This window comes from Vitis vinifera, chromosome 4 (genome assembly GCF_030704535.1).
Source record: "Vitis vinifera cultivar Pinot Noir 40024 chromosome 4, ASM3070453v1".
NCBI lineage: Eukaryota > Viridiplantae > Streptophyta > Magnoliopsida > Vitales > Vitaceae > Vitis > Vitis vinifera.
The window spans coordinates 2,670,872-2,689,282 of record NC_081808.1 but is presented as its reverse complement, the minus strand read 5'-3'; the positions used below and the strand labels follow the sequence as shown (position 1 = coordinate 2,689,282).

Below are 18,411 nucleotides of genomic sequence, written 5' to 3'. Positions count from 1 at the left end.
CCCCTTTGAAAATATTTTAAAAAACCTAAGATGGTGTCACCAGTCATGGAACTTTATATATTTGGGTCTGACTTTTTTCATTAATCAAAGTAGAGTTGGAATAGGCTGTAATGAAGAGAGCTCAAAGCACGAGAGAAACATCAAAATTGTGGGTTTAACGTACAGAATTATCAAAAGACATTTGACCACTGTGTGGGGAGAAAAGACAGGGAGGCTAAAGCATAAAGGTATATTGTTCACTGTGATGTATCACAAAGCTTTATAAACATATATGCAGCTTTGAGTGTGTATAGTAGTTTTAAAAATGGGAGAGACTTCCCGACAATGGGGACAAGCAATTTCTCCAAAACCATCAGATGTAGTACAAAGATGGTCCCCTTCAAAAGTGAGGACATCTTGGTGCTTAGCTGTTTGACCTATATAACTCACTCACCAGGACCACCCACACTCACTATGGTCTGTTCTCATTTGAGCAGTACTAGGGAAAAAGTTATACTAATGCGATAATTCTAATCATGTGAATGGTGTTTGGACTTATGCCCTAGAAAATATATCCCCCTCTCTTTTCCCTCAAAAGGTGTTTCCCAACTGTGTGTTTTTTTTTTTTTAGATTCAAAATGGGTGGTGCAATTTTTTATCAACTTGGAAATAATTTTGCTATATTCTTCTACTTGGAGAAACAAATGGATGAGATGTTAATGGTTGGTGGATGTGAGTTTACTCATTTGGAATATAGCTGATGGGTTGTATTACCTAAGGATGATTAAAATCCTTGCCTTTAGAATGAAAGAATACAAAACAGATAATGCTGTCGAGTGTCAAATTTAATGAAACGGGAAAAGGAGAGAAAAAGAAAACATACCAGCAAAAGTGAGGGAGATGGAAGGAGAGGAAGAAAAGCAAAGAAAAAGAGGAACAAAAAGTAAGGAAGTAAACTCCAAAAACCAAGTAATTCCAAACCTAAACGCCACTTTTGACAAATTGGAAAAAAACAAACAGGAGGAGCAAAGCATGAGCCAATGACCCATAAACCATAGGTGGGGTGAAAAGCAACCCATCTTCATTTATGCCAAATAAACTACTATTATTATATGTAAAAGGATGTAAAAGGTAGGTGACTAGTGAACGTTTTTCAACTTTCACTTACCCACTTTCAACCCAGTTCATGAAAGAGAGAGAGAGAGAGAGAGGGGGGGGGGGGGGGGGGGGGTGTTGGGGGGGAGAGGGAGAGAGAGCAATCACATCATCTCCTCCATTGCAATATTAAGTTATCCACCCACATGACAGCAAACTATTCCCACCAAGGCATTCTTGTTTTACTAGGACAAGATTTGAGGTAGTTCACTTCTTTAAACAAACAAACAAACAAACAAAGTGGTTGGACATGGTGATAGTAAAAGTGAAAAGATATCATTATTCAGTGACCAAATTCTTCAAAATTTAATGGAGACTGCCATGATGCAGAAGGTGAAAGAAGAGAGCTCAAATGATGGTAACTGAGAGAAAAAGCTGTAATTCATATAATGGCTTTTAGTTTATCTACATTTTTACACTCACTAGTATATCATCATAACATCAAACAAAACATTTGAGTAATAACACTGATCACTCATAATTCTTGCCTATTAATAAAAATACCAGGAAAAAAAATTAAAACAAAAAAGGAAAGTGGAGAAAAAATCATGGGGGGAAAATACTAAATAGGTGAAGAAAATTTCAGGCCTGAAACACAAGAACTTGATCTCAGCACAGACTCTAGGGTTTTCAATACATCGCTTGCACAAGGTCTTGCAGTAGGGTCAGTGGCAGTGCAGTGAAGGGCTAGGTTCATGATTTCAACCATCTGGTTCTGATTGCTTGATACCTGTGCCCTAATTATTGGATCAATCCACATATCAAGATGACAGTCTGAGTAGCAGTAACGACCCCACTCCACAATGCTTCCATGCACGCCAAATTCTGCGTCGGTGGGGCTTTTGCCGGTCATTAGTTCGATCAGAATGAGGCCAAATCCATAGATATCGCTCTTCTCTGTTGTGTCTTTAGTTTCTCTGGTTTCTGCATTAAAAATTATGAAATTTACCTTCAGTGAATCATACGTGCATGGATAAGTACAGAGCAGGCCATGTTACACTATTGAGATTTTTACTATAAACCCATGCATTATTATCATAGAAAAATGCAAATGCTAAGTAACGGCAGTGGTACCTATCAAGTTTAAATCTTGACCGTTGAATATATATATGACAAGATTTACTATGCCGTACCATAGATGAACCCATTATCATATTGTTAGTACAATATGTAATATATATGATTACTCTTAAGTTTGTGAACATGCTTTCCTACTGCTTTGAATTTTCGAGTTTAAGTTTTCACAATGAGTCTGATTGAGACCTTGGCTAACCATGTAAAGCACGAGCATTAATCTAAGAACAGTAGATAGTAGAAAACAAACAAGGAAAATTAGAGATGTACCTGGGGCAAAATAGGCTGAGGATATGATGCATTTGAAGTCTGTACAGACCATCAATGGAGGACTCAGTCTCAGGTGAGGCTCATCCTTTCCGTCGATTATGATCTTCTGTGGTGACATGTTACCGACCACCATACTGGGTGAACAATTACAGTGCAGAAATCTTAGGGCTTTTGATATCCCAATGGCAATTTTTTGTCTACGCTCCCAGCTTAGACTTCGAAGAACTTCACTCAAATTCTTCCCTTCTATGTACTCAGAAATCAAATATCCACACTTTTGAGACCGGCACAGTCCGATTAGCTTGACAACATTTGAATGCCGAAGCTTACCAAATTGAGCGAATTCTGTCCAGAAACTAGAAGGAATTGAGTTACTATCATTTATTTCCTTCACCACAAATTGCATCTCACCATTTTTAGTCTTCCCCTTGTATGAAATCCCTTTCCTTCCTCTTGAAATCACATTATTTTCTGTTGTAGATGACAGTATGCCTTTGATTGTGATTGATTTTGAGGCCTTGGAATCAAAGAACTGCATTTCCCACATCCCATCTTCATGTTCTACTCTCTTGAGCTCTGATCCATCTCGGCGTCGGATGAACACAACGGCAAAAGCAGCAAGAGCAAGCACCACCAAGACAACCAGAAGACAAGTAACGAAGAACCACCAAACTGGGGTTTTTAACCTTTTGCATGGTGGCAACCCACTTGTAGTATCCCCACCACAAAGATTGTTTCCTGAAACTGAGCTTGAATTGATGGCGAGGAACGCTCCGGTGGAAGGTAAACTGCCATGCAAATGATTGTTGGAAAGATTCACTTGAACAAGTGATTCCACTCTCCCTAAATTCGGTGGGATTTTTCCCGATAATTGATTCTGAGACAAATCGAGCTGTCCAAGAACTGGCATGTCAGAGAAACTAGCGGGAATATGACCACTGAGCTGATTGTGGCTGAGGTTTAGACTCACAAGCTTCTTACATGACGATAATTCTTCTGGGATATCACCTGAAAGCATGTTTTCACTCAGCTTTAACTGCATGAGCTCGGACAAGTTCCCAAAACTCGACGGGACGGCACCGGAAAACTGATTTTCCGACAAGTCTAAGTTCTCAAGCTTGCTAGCACCGAAAGACTGAGGCAAGTTCCCAAAAAATCTGTTTCTTGCTAAACTCAACATCTGAAGTGATGGCATATCCCACCTCCGATCACTGATTTTGCCTGTAAGATTGTTATCCGAGATATCAAGGAAGTAGACTAGGGGCAGCTTCATGAATTCCGATGACAATTCACCTGAGAAGTGATTGCTCTGAAGGCGGACTCGCCGCAAGCTTCTGCAGTCACTTAAACTCTTTGGGACTTCACCTTCCAGTGAGTTTGAGAAGAGGATGAGTTTAAAGAGGCGCCCTGAGTTGCAAAGGCTCTCGGGAATTTCTCCGGAGAGATTGTTGGTGGAGAGGTCCAGTACTGTGAGATTATTTTGTTTGCCAAGGTTCTTCGGAATCTCCCCGGACAATTTGTTGGACCATAGTTGGAGGATTTGAAGCCGAGGCAAAGAAGCTAAAGCTCTTGGAATCTTCCCAGTAAAATCGTTGGCAAACAAATGAAGAATCTCCAAGTTCTGCAACTGAATTACAAGCTCCGGAATCTCACCCGAAAGAGAATTATCGCTTAAATCAAGCGAAATCAACTTTTTAAGGTCGAAAATGGAAGGAGGGATTGAACCCGAAAGCTTGTTTTGGTAGAGAAAGAGGAAGTGAAGGTCGCTGAGGTTTCCAAGGGAGGATGGGATTTCACCAGTGAGATTGTTGTAGACAAGATCAAGATGGTTCAGAGAAGTTAACTCGCCTATCTCTTTTGGAATACCACCGGAGAGATTGTTGTAGCCCAAGTAAATCCACTTCAAGCTCTTCATTCGGCCTAATTCTCTAGGAATTTCGCCAACCAATTGGTTGGAAGCCAAAGTCAAGAATTCTAAACTTGTGATATTTGCAATAGAATTTGGAATCTTCCCCACCAAAAAATTTCCACCAAGATCAAGCACCTTGAGTCTGGAAAATAATCCCATATCCGCTGGAATTTCACCGGAAATCACATTGTTGGAGAGATCCAAAGCTTCAAGCCCGGAAGCTGAGCCCCTTGGCATAGAACCCGTCAAATTATTGTTACTAAGATTGAGATATCGAAGCGAATAACACAAAGAGATGTTGCCCGGAATTCCACCGGAAAGAGCATTGTTGGAGAGATTGACAGTTTCAATATACGGCAAACCGAAAAATACAGGAGAAATCTCGCCGGAGATGTTCTTCCCGGAGAGATCAATACTGGAAACATGAGATGAGTTCGTACATAAGATACCATACCAGTTGCAAAAATCAACGGAGGAATTCCAATTGGAGAGAAACCCAAGCGGATCATTGATTGAAGCTTTGAAGGAGAGCAGCAGCTCTATCTCCTCCCTTGCGGACATGCCAAAACTGAAGAAGAAGAAGAACATGGAGATGATAAATAATCCACATGTTTGAGCTCCTCTTTTGGCCATGATCTTCGGCTGAAAATTCTATATCATCTACGTGAATTATAACTCCAATACTATATCAAACCGACCAACAAGAGAGAGCTGAAATTTGAAAAGCTTTTCATCAACTAATCGACACGATCATTCTCCGTCTGCACCAATAAAGATCTTGTTATCATACCTCGGATCCAAAGCTGATGATAAGTCATGAGAAAAGAAGCAAAAGGAGAAGGAAATATAAGCACATATTTCAATATTGGAACAAGAAGAAATACAGCTATAATTACAAAAACTGTTCGTTTGGTTAGAAGCCAAAGCTGGGAAAAAGAGAAAAGAATTATTTCATGTTTGTTTGGTTTCCAAACAAATGAAAATGGATGTTTTTCGGGTCAAATTCTAAGAGATATCAGTTTATTTTATTTTTCTTACATTTTCTCAGTAATCAAACACAGTTAATTCATGCAATCGTTCATTTGATCAAGAATTCAACAATATAGATTATGTTCTCATCCAGAGTTTGAAAAAAATCAAAACATGTATGGCATCCACTCTTCATCAATACAAAGAATACTAATGATAACCAGAAACATTAATGATACTAAGTGTAGGTAAAATGTCGGAAAAAACTTACCTAAAAACAATCATTTGAGCTGTGAATTTGCAGAGATTATACGAAGATTTGTTGGGGGAGAAAGCTTGGATTGAAAGAGAAGAAAAGAACAGAGAATTAAAGTGAGAGTTTTTGTAAGAATTGAAGTGAGGAGAGTGAGATTTTGTGTGTATAAATAGAAAGGTGGGGGTTAAAGGTGAGGAAAAGGGCAATAGAATTAGGGGGTGTAATTACAAAAATGCACCTTGACCTCACTTCGAAGGTGTTTGAACACGAACGGTTGAAAGAGAAACAGGGACAGATGTTGGAAAAGCCTCTGATTTTGTCGGATATTACCAAAATGCTCTTTTGACTGACTTGGATAGTGACAACATTTTTCTGTAACCGTTAAAAGTTTCAAAGTTCTATGATACTCTGGATATGGCTTTCATCTTCTACTTATTTACTGCAATCAGATCCTAATTAAAATTTATATATAGATCATATGGGTCCTTTGATGCTGAATTAATGCATCTTTTGGTATCATATAGCATGTTTTGATCAAATTTTAATATCATTTATGTGAATTTGGATATAGAATGTTGGTAGGATATATAGTTTATTTTAAGAAAAAATATATAATGGATTTGATGGAGAAGATAAAATTATTGGATTATGAACTTTGAATCAATTTAGTTGCATTTCACTCAAGGTGTTAGGGTCAATAGTCCCCTCCTAACCGTTGCCTTAATTCGTTTTATCATAGTTGGGAGGTATTTTTGAAAGTTTCATCATTGTAATCCTTCGTATTCTTTTTAATTAGTATATTTTTATTCATATATTAAAGATCACATTGATTGTCAAATCACATTAACATATCTTTTTTTTTTATTTTATGCTCAGGTGTACGTGTATGGTAAAAAAAATTATTAGACAATTGAGGTGATTATTTTTTGGATTAATTGATTAAAATGAATGAAAATATGTCAAATTTGTAAAATTAATCTCTCTTATTTTTTAACTTCCAATTTTGATATAAATGTTTTTTTATACATTTATTATTTATATGTATGTTTTAAAAAAAAATGATTATTTTTACCATAAAAAGAAAAAGACATTTTTGTCAAAAAATATATATACATTTTACCTTGAAAAAAAGGTGGAAGGGTAGTTTAAAAAACAAAATGATGTAGGGGGGTGTTAATTGATAGTGACAGCTCTGATTTTGGTAACGGCATATATTAAGGGTCATGTGGTACTAGATTGAGGATGGTGGAGTTCAAAGGTAGCAAAATGATTAGATTTGAAATGCCTCCTGAAATCATTGTTTTTCGTTTTGTAGTTTCAAAACTTGAATTTTTACAGTTAGGGTTTCTAAAACTCAGGCCAGTTGATCTGTGAGTGTGGGATAGGGGTGGTAGCAGGATGTTCTTGGCCAAGAAAGGAGAAGGCATCTGTAATTTTTGAGTGGGAAAATCCTAATCATGAAATATGTAAGTTTCCCTTTGTCTAGCATGCGTAAGAGAGCCTTGCTTGTGTATATGTCTGTAATTCTAATGCAGAAGTGAGGGCTACTTATCAGAGCAAGAGCTGAAACTCCATGCATGTAAAAAGAAATATTCTTCATTCTTCAACCCGGCCCTTTTGTTTGGACTCTAGCTTTATATTATTATCTTGGATTCTCCCCCTCAGTCCCACAGAGAAAGAGAGAGAGAGAGAGAGAGGCAGAGAGGAGGAATGAGAAGAAACAGTGGGGGTTTAAAGTTAGAAAGAAGAAGAAAAAGAGGGAGAGAGAGAAAGAGAAGAAGGAAAGCAAAGGAATGAAAAGAAAAAGTGAGATGTCTTTACGTTACACTAATGCTCGTGCACAGCCCAACCGGACCCACAATCTCTTTCTCGAAGGAATATACAGTGTGTGGTCTTTGTCACACCCAGCATGCTTTCCTCATCTCCATTTTCTAGGGTTTTTCGCTTCCTCAATCCTCCCCTCCCATCTTCACCCCACGCCCATTCCCTTCCCTTCCCTTCCCCCCATATCCCACTTCTCCTCCCTTTTTTCTTTCTTTAAACCCCTCACCTTTTCCTATTCTATACATATCTGTGTGTCTGTGATTATTCCACTTAAATAAAAAAGAAAGGAAGCTAGGCCATTAGACATCTGTAAGTCTACGGTTCGATCATTTTATTTTCTCACCCGGTTGGGGACTTGAAGGACAAAAGGGTATAGACATGGGATCAAGCCCACCAAAGGGTTTTAAGTGGCACTAGTCTTCTTGTTGTTTTTTTATGAACCCTGAACCCTACCTGTCTCGGGCCGCTTCGACCGATCGTCAAACCCTCCTTTAAAGCCAACCCATTTAGCAAATCAGCATATACACATTCCTTCATTTTGAAAGCTACTGATGGTAAAGCCACCACTAGCTTGAAAACTCCATCGTTACCCATTTATTGCTTCATATATATATATATATATACGAGCATGATCAATAATGGCTGAGTCATGAGTTCATCCTCAAGAGTATAGATAATATTGAAAAGTGCATTTGTGCCATTATGCTATAAAGGGCATTAGCATCCAAACCTAGGTTCAGTGTTTCAGTTGTACTTAACACTAATTAATGTGTGCTAGTGTGGCACAAACCAAGGTTAGTGCTTCGATTGTACTACTTATAGTAATTAAATTAATGTGTGACAACTTTTTATGGCATAGTTTTTAGTTAATATCTTGTTACATGTATATGTATTAATTTTAATATATATATATGGTCCTTTTGGGCCTTAATTTAGTGAGGTATGGATGACGTTTAGCCGACACATTCCTAATATTGAGTGAGGTTCTTGAAGTTAATTAATAGGTCATTAGTGGTCCAGTGCCATCACTTAGCCAAAGCCTTTAATAATTTTTTGATTAAAGGAGGTTATTAACTAGAAAAATGATTAAAAAAAATTCTAATGCACTATGATCAATAAATGTCGGCCCACGGGGTCCACTATGTAACATGCATTAACGGGGGTTTCACATTGTGCGAGATTTCATTGAAGTCATTGCAAAGGGTTTGACTAATTAATTAGGACTTTAATAATCGATCTCTTCATGCATGCCAAAAGTTAACTTCATATTTCTACGAAATTAACTCTTAACTTCCAATGAAACCCTTTTTTTCAAGTATCTAAATGGAAAATAGTTCAATGTATAGAAAGAGATGTGTGCGGGTTTAGATGTTATTTAAATAATAAAAAAAACAATCTCAAATTTTATAAATCGGTTTTATCTTCATTCATTTAAAAATAATTTAAAATACATGCACTTAATCATATATTAGATAATTATTTTCTGAAATAACCATTTTATTTGTAAGGTTAATAATACCAATTTATAATTTTTTTTTATTGTGAGAACTAATTTAAGATTAATAAAATAAGAAATTTTAAAATTAAAAATACAATTAAAATTAAAAAAAAAATTACAACTAAAAATAAAATATTAACTTTCACTTTGTTAAAATGCATTAATAGAAAATATAGATATAAGAAAAGAGTTGAAAATACAATGGAAGTCAATATTTTATTTTTAAAATTTTTAAGTTTTTATTTTATTTTAATTGTATTTAATTTTAAAAAAATTATTTAAATTTTAAGTATTTTAGTTTTAATTTTTAAAATTTCTTATTTTATTGTTGATGTCAATTAACAAATTTTTATTCAATTTTATTAAAAAAAAATAAGAAGATGAGTCTATTTATATAATACACAATATAAAATTATTATTAATTAGGAAATTAAAAACATTTTATTTATCAAGATCCTAAAAAAATTATAAAATAATTTATATCTCATATTATATAATAAAAATTTATAATATGTTTATTTTTAAAATATTTTTATCAAATTAAACTCATAAATTATTTTTTTAATAATTTTATTTAATATTATCAAGTAAAAAGGTATTCTAAGTAATAATTATCCTACTAATAAAAAAGTACATGTATTTTAAAATATTTTTAAATTGATGGAAATACAATTGACTTATAATTTATATTTTTTTAAATTAAACGAGTTAAAACCCACTTTTTCCATAAATAAATAATTATTTTATCATATAAAATTAAGAAGTGTTATAATGTTATAAACAAATTCTAACTTCTTAAAAATTATTTTGGTAAAAATTATTAAATTGTAAACTTTACTTTAAAAAAAAAAACTTTTAAATAATATTCTCTTTAATGCAAATGACTTCTTAACTATAATGTATCATTATTGTCCCAAATGAAATCCAAATGTTACATATAGACTATATAAACTCTTAACCCACTTTTGGCCAAACATAACATATGATCAATTTTTTTTTTTTTTTAGGGTGTTGGGTTAGGCCTAATGTCACATCAATTGCAAGCATCTCATGAAAATTTAAACAAAGGGTGACTGTTGCGGCGGACCAAACAATTTGCCAACGGAAAAGAGAAAATGAAATAATCATAAATATTGATTCAAATTCACATGCATTTTTTTTCCCAAAGGGGTCCAAGCTTTATTAAAACCCTAAAGTGGAGTGAATTGCATGCACGTGTGCCAACTCACGTGCTAAATGAAACTTTCCATCAACTAGGGCTAGTCTTTGGACTCAATGATAAGTATGAACCCTATGCATAGACTGTGGACCACCCAGTTGGCCCATGTAGAAAGTACCTTTATTGCGGGCCTGCCTACAGTACTGCTCATTTCCCCTTCTGTTCTGGGCCCACTTTCACACTCGACTTTTCTAATCAACATGGACATAGAGTTTCTCTTGCTTGTACATGTCTGAATTCGAAAAGAAATAACCGATTAAAATGGATGAAATAATTTCCGTCCCATGTTTTTGTTTGAAGAATAACTTTTTTTATATAAACATTTTTAAATATTTTAAGTATTTATAATATATTTTAAGAGAAATGATTATTTTTACAAGAAAAATAATAAAAGCATTTATGTCAAAATGATACTAAAAAATGATAAAATGTTAGATTTTTAAAATTGGGTTTTTAACAACTCTTTTAATCAAATAACCCGTTCACAAATTGGAGTGTTTGTAGAAAATATAAAAATATTATTTTTTAAAAAAATTTAAAAGCATAATCAATTTAATAATTTAAACCAACAGAAACAAATCAACATGACCATTATTTTTACTCTTGAAAATAGAAAAGCGTTTCTAAAATAAATAAATAAATAATCGTTTATATACTTTATATAATTTGTTGAGTAATTTTAAGGTTATAGTTTGGAATGGGATGATAAAGTTTGATATTATTCATCACATGACTCATCCAACATTTTCTATGGGTTTAGGTTGAGTACTCAGATTTGGGTTAATTTCAACATGTATAATCTATTTAAAACCAATTGCTTCTTAGTTAACTGAAAACCAAAATCACGCACACATGTAAGTAGAAAATTTAAAAAAACAATAATACAAGACTTTAACAAGGTTTGACGATCAATATGATCTCTACGTCTATAGAATGTACCAACACTCAACCGTCTACTAAACAAAGGAAAGATGAGTATAATTGTGAAGCTCTAAAAAAAAAAAACTTTCTCAATTGCAGCCATACTCTCTAAAAAATAAAGGGAAATGGGAGTTTTGATTTACTAATATGAAAATATATGAAAAAAAAAAAAAAAAAAACCTCAAATTTTTTAAATCAATTTTATCTTCATCTATTTAAAAATAATTTGAAATAAATGTATTTTTTAATGAGTTATTAATAATTCCCTTTAATATACCCTTTTTAGCTGTCATGACATCAACATCAATTGACAATTAAACTTCTTCACATAAATGTTTTTCTTCCTTTTAGATTCATTATTATTATTATTTTATTATTTAGAATTTTTTTCACTACTTCTAATGTTCACACTCTCCAAACTACCGTCATTTTTGCTATGGGATGTTTGTTCATGGAGGAAAAAATGAGTTTCAACTTTTCCCAAGAGGTGTTTGTTTATGGAAGATAAAAAAATATAAATAATAATAACAAAATGATCATAATAATAATAATAATAATAATAATAAATGTAAAAGGAAGGTAAATATTTAGGTGGATGAGTCTAGCTTATGTTGATAACATGACAAGTAAATAGGATATTTTAGGGAATAATTATATAACTCGTTAAAAAGTGCATGTATTTCAAATTATTTTTAAACAGATGAAGATAATACCAATTTAAAAAATTTGGAGTTCTTTTTCTATGTATATTTTCATATCAAAAAGTCAAAACTTACTTTTCCCAAAAATAAAACTCAAAAACATAAAATGTGTAAATATATAATAAGAACAAACTCATCTTTCATCACATAAAAAAAATTTCTCCAAAGAGTTCGATCCCCAAGGCCTCAACAAGGAGCTCCATCCCAGTGAGCTCAATGAGGAGCTCAATCCCTACAAGCTCAATGAGGAGCTCAATCCCTACAAGCTCAACGAAGAGCACGAACTTCGTGAGCTTAGAGAAAAGCTTGATCCTCACGAGCTCAACAGGGAGCTTGATTCTTACTAACTCAGCAAGAAGCTTGACCCTTTGCATCTCAAGCAAAGCACAACAAAACTAATTCAAACTTCACAATCCAATAATTTTCCACTTGAAGATGAAAACACAAGTAAAGGTTCTCCTTCGATTATTAATGGATATGGTGTACTCAAACAACCTATTCTCATTCCTAACCCACTGAGGCTCTGCACAACTCCAATTTCTCTGTTATTACTACTCTCGTCAACATGTGAGCTAGATTTTTACTACCTTGAATCTTCAAAAGTGTTGACACCCCATCTTCAAATAAGGACTTGATGAAGTGATAACAGATTGCTATATGTTTAGTCCTTCAATGAAATGCTAAATTCTATAGCCAAATATATTGCACTTTGACTATGTAAAACATTTATCACTCGTTTGAATCCCAAATTTGCCAACAAACTTTGAATTTCCATAACATCTCGAGCAAAATGTAATAAAACTGATTCAAGCTTCATAATCCAATAATAACCTACATAATTTTTTTTTATCCAAAATCATTTAATAATTATATATGTTGATTAAATGAATTATAATCATAACCTATTTAACTTACATTTGACTTATTTAAAATTTCATTTTGAATAAATATGTCAATTGAAATATAAACATATAAGTGAAGTTATCATATCGACTCAAATAAGACCTAATTATTAAATAGGTTACACGACATATTACTTATTTAATAAATAGGTTATATTTGAGTTTATATTTTTAATTTAATTATTTTTGATATTATATTTATGTTTCATTAAAAAAAAAATAAGAAAAATAAAAATAAAAAAGAAAGAAAGAAAAGAGCGGGATTAGAAGCCCAGACCCACTAGACCCTCCAAAGTGAGACATGAGCTGGTTAAAAATTCTGAGTCCAGGCCCAACCCCAGAAAGCACAGTACATTTCTTAATGTTTCCATTTGATTTCTGAGTCTCCACGTAGCATCTCCGAGTTCACAATCCTTATTCAGAAACAAGTAGTAATTTTACTAATGTATTCACATAGCTTCCATTAGTACAGCCTAAGCAAACCATTAGCATAGCTCCAACTTAATTTTCAGGCAATATATACATAGATATAGATATGAACACAACTTAAAATGACAGAATCAAGCTACTTATTTCATGTTGGCATTGATCCTGGGGACACAGCTAATGGTTCGACCGAGCTTTGGTGTGACCAATGTCTTGGAATCTCTATTCTCAGATTTTTTTTTAACTATATCCCTCATGGTGCATGTTAATGAGAGCTTAGGGTTGAGTCTAGTAGTATTATTGAACTTCTGGCAAAAGTCCTTGTGGGAGCTCACAGCTTCTTCCATGGTGATTCTTGGCCCATGGATTAGCCTTTCTTTGACAGCTTCTGAACAAAGGCCGCATACCCATTTGTCGGAATAAGAATCTTTCACTTCTACAATGTAATCCGGGGTGCAATCCTCAACGAGTCCACAGCATTCACATTCTGCTTGCTTGACTTCATCAATCTTTGTAATGGCTTCCAACTCCTTCCTATACTTGCCTATTTCGGACGAGACATCGGAGACCGCCTTTCTAAGCCTTTGCTCATTCTGTAGCAGAGAGGGAGAGGGAGAGGGAGAGAGAGAGAGAGAGAAAGAGAGGGAGAGGGAGAGGAAGAGAGAGAGAGAGAGCTCAATAATACCATGACTAGTACTCAAAGAAGAAAGTAATGCAACAGTTGAGAGTACTGCATATATGCATACCATGAAAGAGAAGGGATCGGATTCTTCTTCTTCTTCTTCTTCTTCTATTTCTATACTGAATACTGATTTTGGGGTCATGATGAGTTGCTGAATCATGAATGGTTGGAGATGGCTTCAATGAAGTAGGGGAATACTTACTGTTATAAATATGTTCACAGCAAAAGGGTGAATATGGTTACATGTGAAGAATCTCTTATTTATAAGGAGATTGAATCAAACAACAGAAAGTTAATGTAGTTGTGATTTTTACTAGGCTTCTTTTTAGGTTGATGAGAGCCCTTTACAGGTTAAAATATCTATATTTCGCACAGATGGGGGGGCTGCTTTCCCATGCCATTAATGACCAAATTGCACCACTAGGGTTCACGCATGCTTCTATTTTCAACAATGATAATGGAGAGGTACCATGCATGGGAAAAGCGGCATACAATTAGCAAGTCTCCAGAATTAGATCGATTAAACCGCCGTCGTTCCACCAGTTGAAAGTTCTAGAGGAATTTTTACCCTCACTCCTCTTGTGACGATTCACGAGCCCTAGTACCAACGATTAAGAAACCGATCGATTAATTAATGCTTGTTTCAATAATTAGTCTGTGACCTAGGATCACGAACATCTATGAAATATAAATGAACAAGTCATCATTCATCAATGTGTGACTTAGATAAATGTAAGAAAATCAAATGTAAAAAAAGATTGATGAAGCTAGGGTTTCACTTTCATGAAATTATAGCTAAACAACCATGTCATTGTCAGCATATCAAAGCCATGATCCCTCGCGTCCATATTAATTGGGAACCCTTTTTTTCTTTATTTATTTATAGCAACATGTACAAGTAGTACTGCTCCCATAGCCATAAACAAAGAGGAATGGAAATCCAAAGAGCTGGAAAAGATTGATCATTGAGGTAAAAGAGAACACTGCATGCAGATCATGAGAAAATAAACTGAGGAAGTATGGTCCCCCATCCTTTTCCTCTCTCAAAAGCACTTGTATGGAGCGAAACGACAATGAAAAAAGATGCCCATCTTCATCTTGTTCAATCCTAATTATGACACTGGGCTTGTGAAATATTACTTCATGATCTGTGGGAATGATGTCATGCATTATTTTCTGGGATTTCAGATCATGAGTATATGCTCAAATGGGCTCTAACATAATACTAACAAATGGTGTGAACATGGGGATGTTGCAGTAGGCTTAAAATTGATTAAGGCAGATGCAATTTTGTTTATTTTCTAGGGAACCAAACAGATCTAGAGGAAAAACAACAGTGAATCTGATGTTTATTAATGCACACGTACAATATCTCCAAAAATGATGTAAGAAGTTGGGAGGGAAATCGAAGCATATCTTCGTAGGAAGAGATTAGTAGAGGAGAAGGGTTGTTGATAAGACTGATAAACTTAAACGACGTCGTTTGGAGAGTTGCGGACTTTGCCTCACACGTAGACGACGTTGTTGCACAGATCCATGAAATGCACAATCAGTCTCACACGTAGAAAAACGTAGAAACATCGAAACGACGTAGTTTTTGTGATTCATGTCCATGCACTGTTTCTATTGTTATAAAAACGGCAAAACCCATACTGTGTTGTTTTAATGCTGCAGTCCAACGGCGGAACCCAAACAGCGTAACGGATCACAAGATACCTTTAGGTGTGTCAAATGGGTTGTGCCAGTTTTAGCGGGCTATAACGGGCCAGCACAATCTAACTAAATATCGTATTATGTCATGTCGGTCCATGCAAACGAAATAGGCGGCTCAACACAACCCATAAGTCCATGGGCCAATGGTGCCGATGGGACATGCTATGTCACTCACTTTGTTAATATTTAATTTAATTTTTTAAATCATTTTATCTTAAATTTTTATTTTTATTTTTTTGTTCCTTCAAACATTTTTAAATAATTATACTTTTTTTCATATCAAATTTGTAATTGTAATTTTTGTTTTTAAAAATTTTTAAATATATATATATTTGAATTTGTTTTTTTATCAAAATAATAATAAATTTAAAATATTGAAATATAAAAGAAAATGAAATACAGAAAATACAATTACTTTATTTAATATTTCAATAAATTATACGAAAAATGATAGAGAAAAAAGGGTGAGAAGCATAAAGGAAAAAAATAGAAACTAATATTTGAACGAATCAAGTGAACCAACATGACGAGCTGATATGGTGGCACGACGAATCATTTCCTTAGACCCAACATAGCGATTAGACCCTAACGGCACAACCCATTATAGTAATTGGGTTGTGTTGGCCTACCCCGTGCTTTTAGCGTGTTAGGCCATAGGCCAAACTGGGCGGCTCGGCCCATTTGACACCTAAGAAAAAAAATCGCAGAAATTCATAATTGTAGATGAACCAATTAGCTAAACCCCCGAAATGACATCCACCCACAAAAATAGATGGAAACCGTCATCGGTCTATGCTGGAAAATAATATTTCCTAGGAAAGAGCGATGGTCTTTGGAGTTGATACTGAAATTTCTCCACTTTTTATCGCTCAATTAATTGTCATTGAATGAAGTGTGCTTCAGTTTCAAGTAGGAAGATAGGTGGGCAACTGTGTCAGCAAGATCATGGACAAAATGAACTTGGAATAAATTTTCCCCATGCTTAGTTCTCGATTATGATTGTTGGTTCGGTTTTACTGTTGCATCAAATTGAAATCAAAGGAGGTGACAGAGGAGAGTTTGGTGAAATTGGTTGGTCCATAGAACATAAGAAATCAAGGCTCCTTCCTTTGGTTTAATTTGATGGAAAGAATGGCAAACCATTACATAATTCAACACATAGTTCAAATTCAAGCAAATCAAATTATTTACCTAAAAGTCATACATTGTTTGGTCAAATCACAGCTTAAGATGGTATAGACCCTTGGTTTATGAGAGGCACCAATGTCTCTATTGCCTCCATTTATTGAGCCTGCATACATGCTTAAAGGCTGTCCCTTGAATTAGCTTTGGTGTGCATTGTTTGAACCCCCCTCGCATTTATTTCTTCCATTCACTGAGCCCATATGCAAGTCCAAAGAAGGCTGCCACACCTCTGGGCTCTAGCTGGGGTCAAATTGGTACCTTTAGGATCCCCTCATCTCTTGGGAGAATGGCATCACACCCACTTTCAAAATTCAAAATGGAAAACTGAAAATTTGAGAGAAAATACACAGAAAAGAAAATAAGAGGATAGATAAAAATAATAATAATAATAATTAAAATTAATAAATTATTTTTATATATCATTTCCAACTCTTTTCACCTATATTTTATTTTTTCGGTTCTTCCGATAACGTTCTCTTATTCAATCAAGTAAAATCAGACCCAAAGACATTAATTTCTTGTTCTGAATATACTTTCATATTACAAATGAAAACCTCAGTGATATGTGAGCAAATTACAGCATAAAAGAAACTAAACCTTAATTATTTACAGTTATATATGCTTATAGAAAGTTCTCCCCCTCAAGGAAGCTCAATATTGAGCATTCTCACCTCCCTCGTGATGGCCGGAATACAACTCGAGCTCCTCGCAATACCGCCCTTCTTTTCTCTAGGACTCATGGACTTCGCCCTACTTGCTCTTCCTTCCATACTAGAGCTCCTCTTCAACATTTCTCTCATGGCCTCAGCCTGATACAACACAGGATGTGTCCTACCAAACCTGTTAAACCTCACACAGGCGCTCATATGCTCATTCACTGCTTCTTCTATCTTCCACCCCTTCTTCTCCATCTCTTCCTTCACTGCTTCTGCACACAGCCCACATATCAGCTTCCCGGAAAACTTGTCGCGTATTTGGCTGATGTATTCGGGTGTGCACTCCTCGCACATGTCGCAGCACTCGCACTTGGCATTCTCCACCTCGGAAATGGGTGGGAGGTTGATATCGTTATCAATGTCTTCTTTGCTTAGTTCCAGTGAGATGTCGGAGAGTGTTCTCTGTAGGCCTTCTACGGAGAGTCTTGTAGGCTTGTTTCTGGGATTATCGCTCCTGGAGCTTGAGCCTAACACCATTTCTCCGTTTGGTGCCATGAGATGAATATCGAAAAAGAAGGACAACCCAGTTGATTAATTTTGGAGATTGATCAAACCTTCATAGTAGAGTTTGAGGAAGAACAGTTCATGTGGGAGGAGGGTATGGCCCTAAAGCTCTAATTTATATTGGTGTTCTAGTTTTTCTAGTACCCTTACAGAAAATGTATGTAGACTACTGAATAATGTGGATTTCTCATGAATATGGGAGAAAGAGAGGCTGAGCTTTCTTCCTTTTTGGCCCTTAATTCTGGGTTAGTTATCTTTATATCTTCAATGAATTAGCCGACAGAATCCACATACCTGTAAACCGTTTTTCAATTTCCAGCAAAATTTTCATGGGCATTCACGTGATGGTCTTCTGCAACCATACAAGTCCTTAGCTCTTCATAGATTAAGGTCTCTTGTGCCTTTTTGGTGAGAGAAACTACATGACAATGCGATAGAAAATGCCTGATTCAGATGGGTTTTTCCCATAAACAATGTAAAAGACAGAATTTATTAAGAACACCAACCT

General features: G+C 34.9%; 3 protein-coding genes across 4 annotated transcripts; all 3 read right to left on the bottom strand.

Annotated features, from left to right (window-relative positions):
• Nucleotides 1–1,497: 1,497 nt before the first annotated feature.
• LOC100242450 (leucine-rich repeat receptor-like serine/threonine-protein kinase SKM1) lies at nucleotides 1,498–5,770 on the bottom strand. 2 transcript variants are annotated; one of them, XM_010650185.3, is made up of 3 exons: nucleotides 5,628–5,770; nucleotides 2,479–5,190; nucleotides 1,498–2,058 (listed from the first exon to the last, which is right to left on the bottom strand). In XM_010650185.3, the coding sequence occupies exons 2-3, from the start codon at nucleotides 5,018–5,020 to the stop codon at nucleotides 1,697–1,699; spliced, it is 2,904 nt and encodes a 967-aa protein (XP_010648487.1). In that variant the 5' UTR covers nucleotides 5,021–5,190; nucleotides 5,628–5,770; the 3' UTR covers nucleotides 1,498–1,696. The 2 variants fall into 2 exon arrangements, with proteins under 2 accessions (XP_010648487.1, XP_002281133.1); XM_002281097.4 differs by having other exon boundaries at nucleotides 2,479–5,148.
• A 7,370-nt stretch (nucleotides 5,771–13,140) lies between these two features.
• LOC109122487 (uncharacterized) lies at nucleotides 13,141–13,990 on the bottom strand. Its single transcript, XM_019219353.2, has 2 exons — nucleotides 13,850–13,990; nucleotides 13,141–13,696 (listed from the first exon to the last, which is right to left on the bottom strand). Exons 1-2 carry the CDS (start codon nucleotides 13,943–13,945, stop codon nucleotides 13,247–13,249), a joined length of 546 nt encoding a protein of 181 aa, XP_019074898.1. The 5' UTR covers nucleotides 13,946–13,990; the 3' UTR covers nucleotides 13,141–13,246.
• Nucleotides 13,991–16,585: 2,595 nt separating this feature from the next.
• Nucleotides 16,586–18,411, bottom strand: LOC100252682 (uncharacterized). The gene is made up of 2 exons (XM_059736180.1): nucleotides 17,355–18,411; nucleotides 16,586–17,007 (listed from the first exon to the last, which is right to left on the bottom strand). Exons 1-2 carry the CDS (start codon nucleotides 17,892–17,894, stop codon nucleotides 16,930–16,932), a joined length of 618 nt encoding a protein of 205 aa, XP_059592163.1. The 5' UTR covers nucleotides 17,895–18,411; the 3' UTR covers nucleotides 16,586–16,929.

Excerpts from the sequence above, each read along its gene's own strand:
- LOC100242450 (XM_010650185.3), bottom strand. The coding sequence starts at position 5,020 with ATGGCCAAAAGAGGAGCTCAAACATGTGGATTATTTATCATCTCCATG. Across the intron at positions 2,059-2,478 it reads CTCAGCCTATTTTGCCCCAG|AAACCAGAGAAACTAAAGAC; the intron begins GTACATCTCTAA and ends TTTTTAATGCAG.
- LOC109122487 (XM_019219353.2), bottom strand. The coding sequence starts at position 13,945 with ATGATTCAGCAACTCATCATGACCCCAAAATCAGTATTCAGTATAGAA. Across the intron at positions 13,697-13,849 it reads CCGATCCCTTCTCTTTCATG|AATGAGCAAAGGCTTAGAAA; the intron begins GTATGCATATAT and ends TCTCTGCTACAG.
- LOC100252682 (XM_059736180.1), bottom strand. The coding sequence starts at position 17,894 with ATGGCACCAAACGGAGAAATGGTGTTAGGCTCAAGCTCCAGGAGCGAT. Across the intron at positions 17,008-17,354 it reads TTCCGGCCATCACGAGGGAG|TTTTCCATTTTGAATTTTGA; the intron begins GTGAGAATGCTC and ends TCAAATTTTCAG.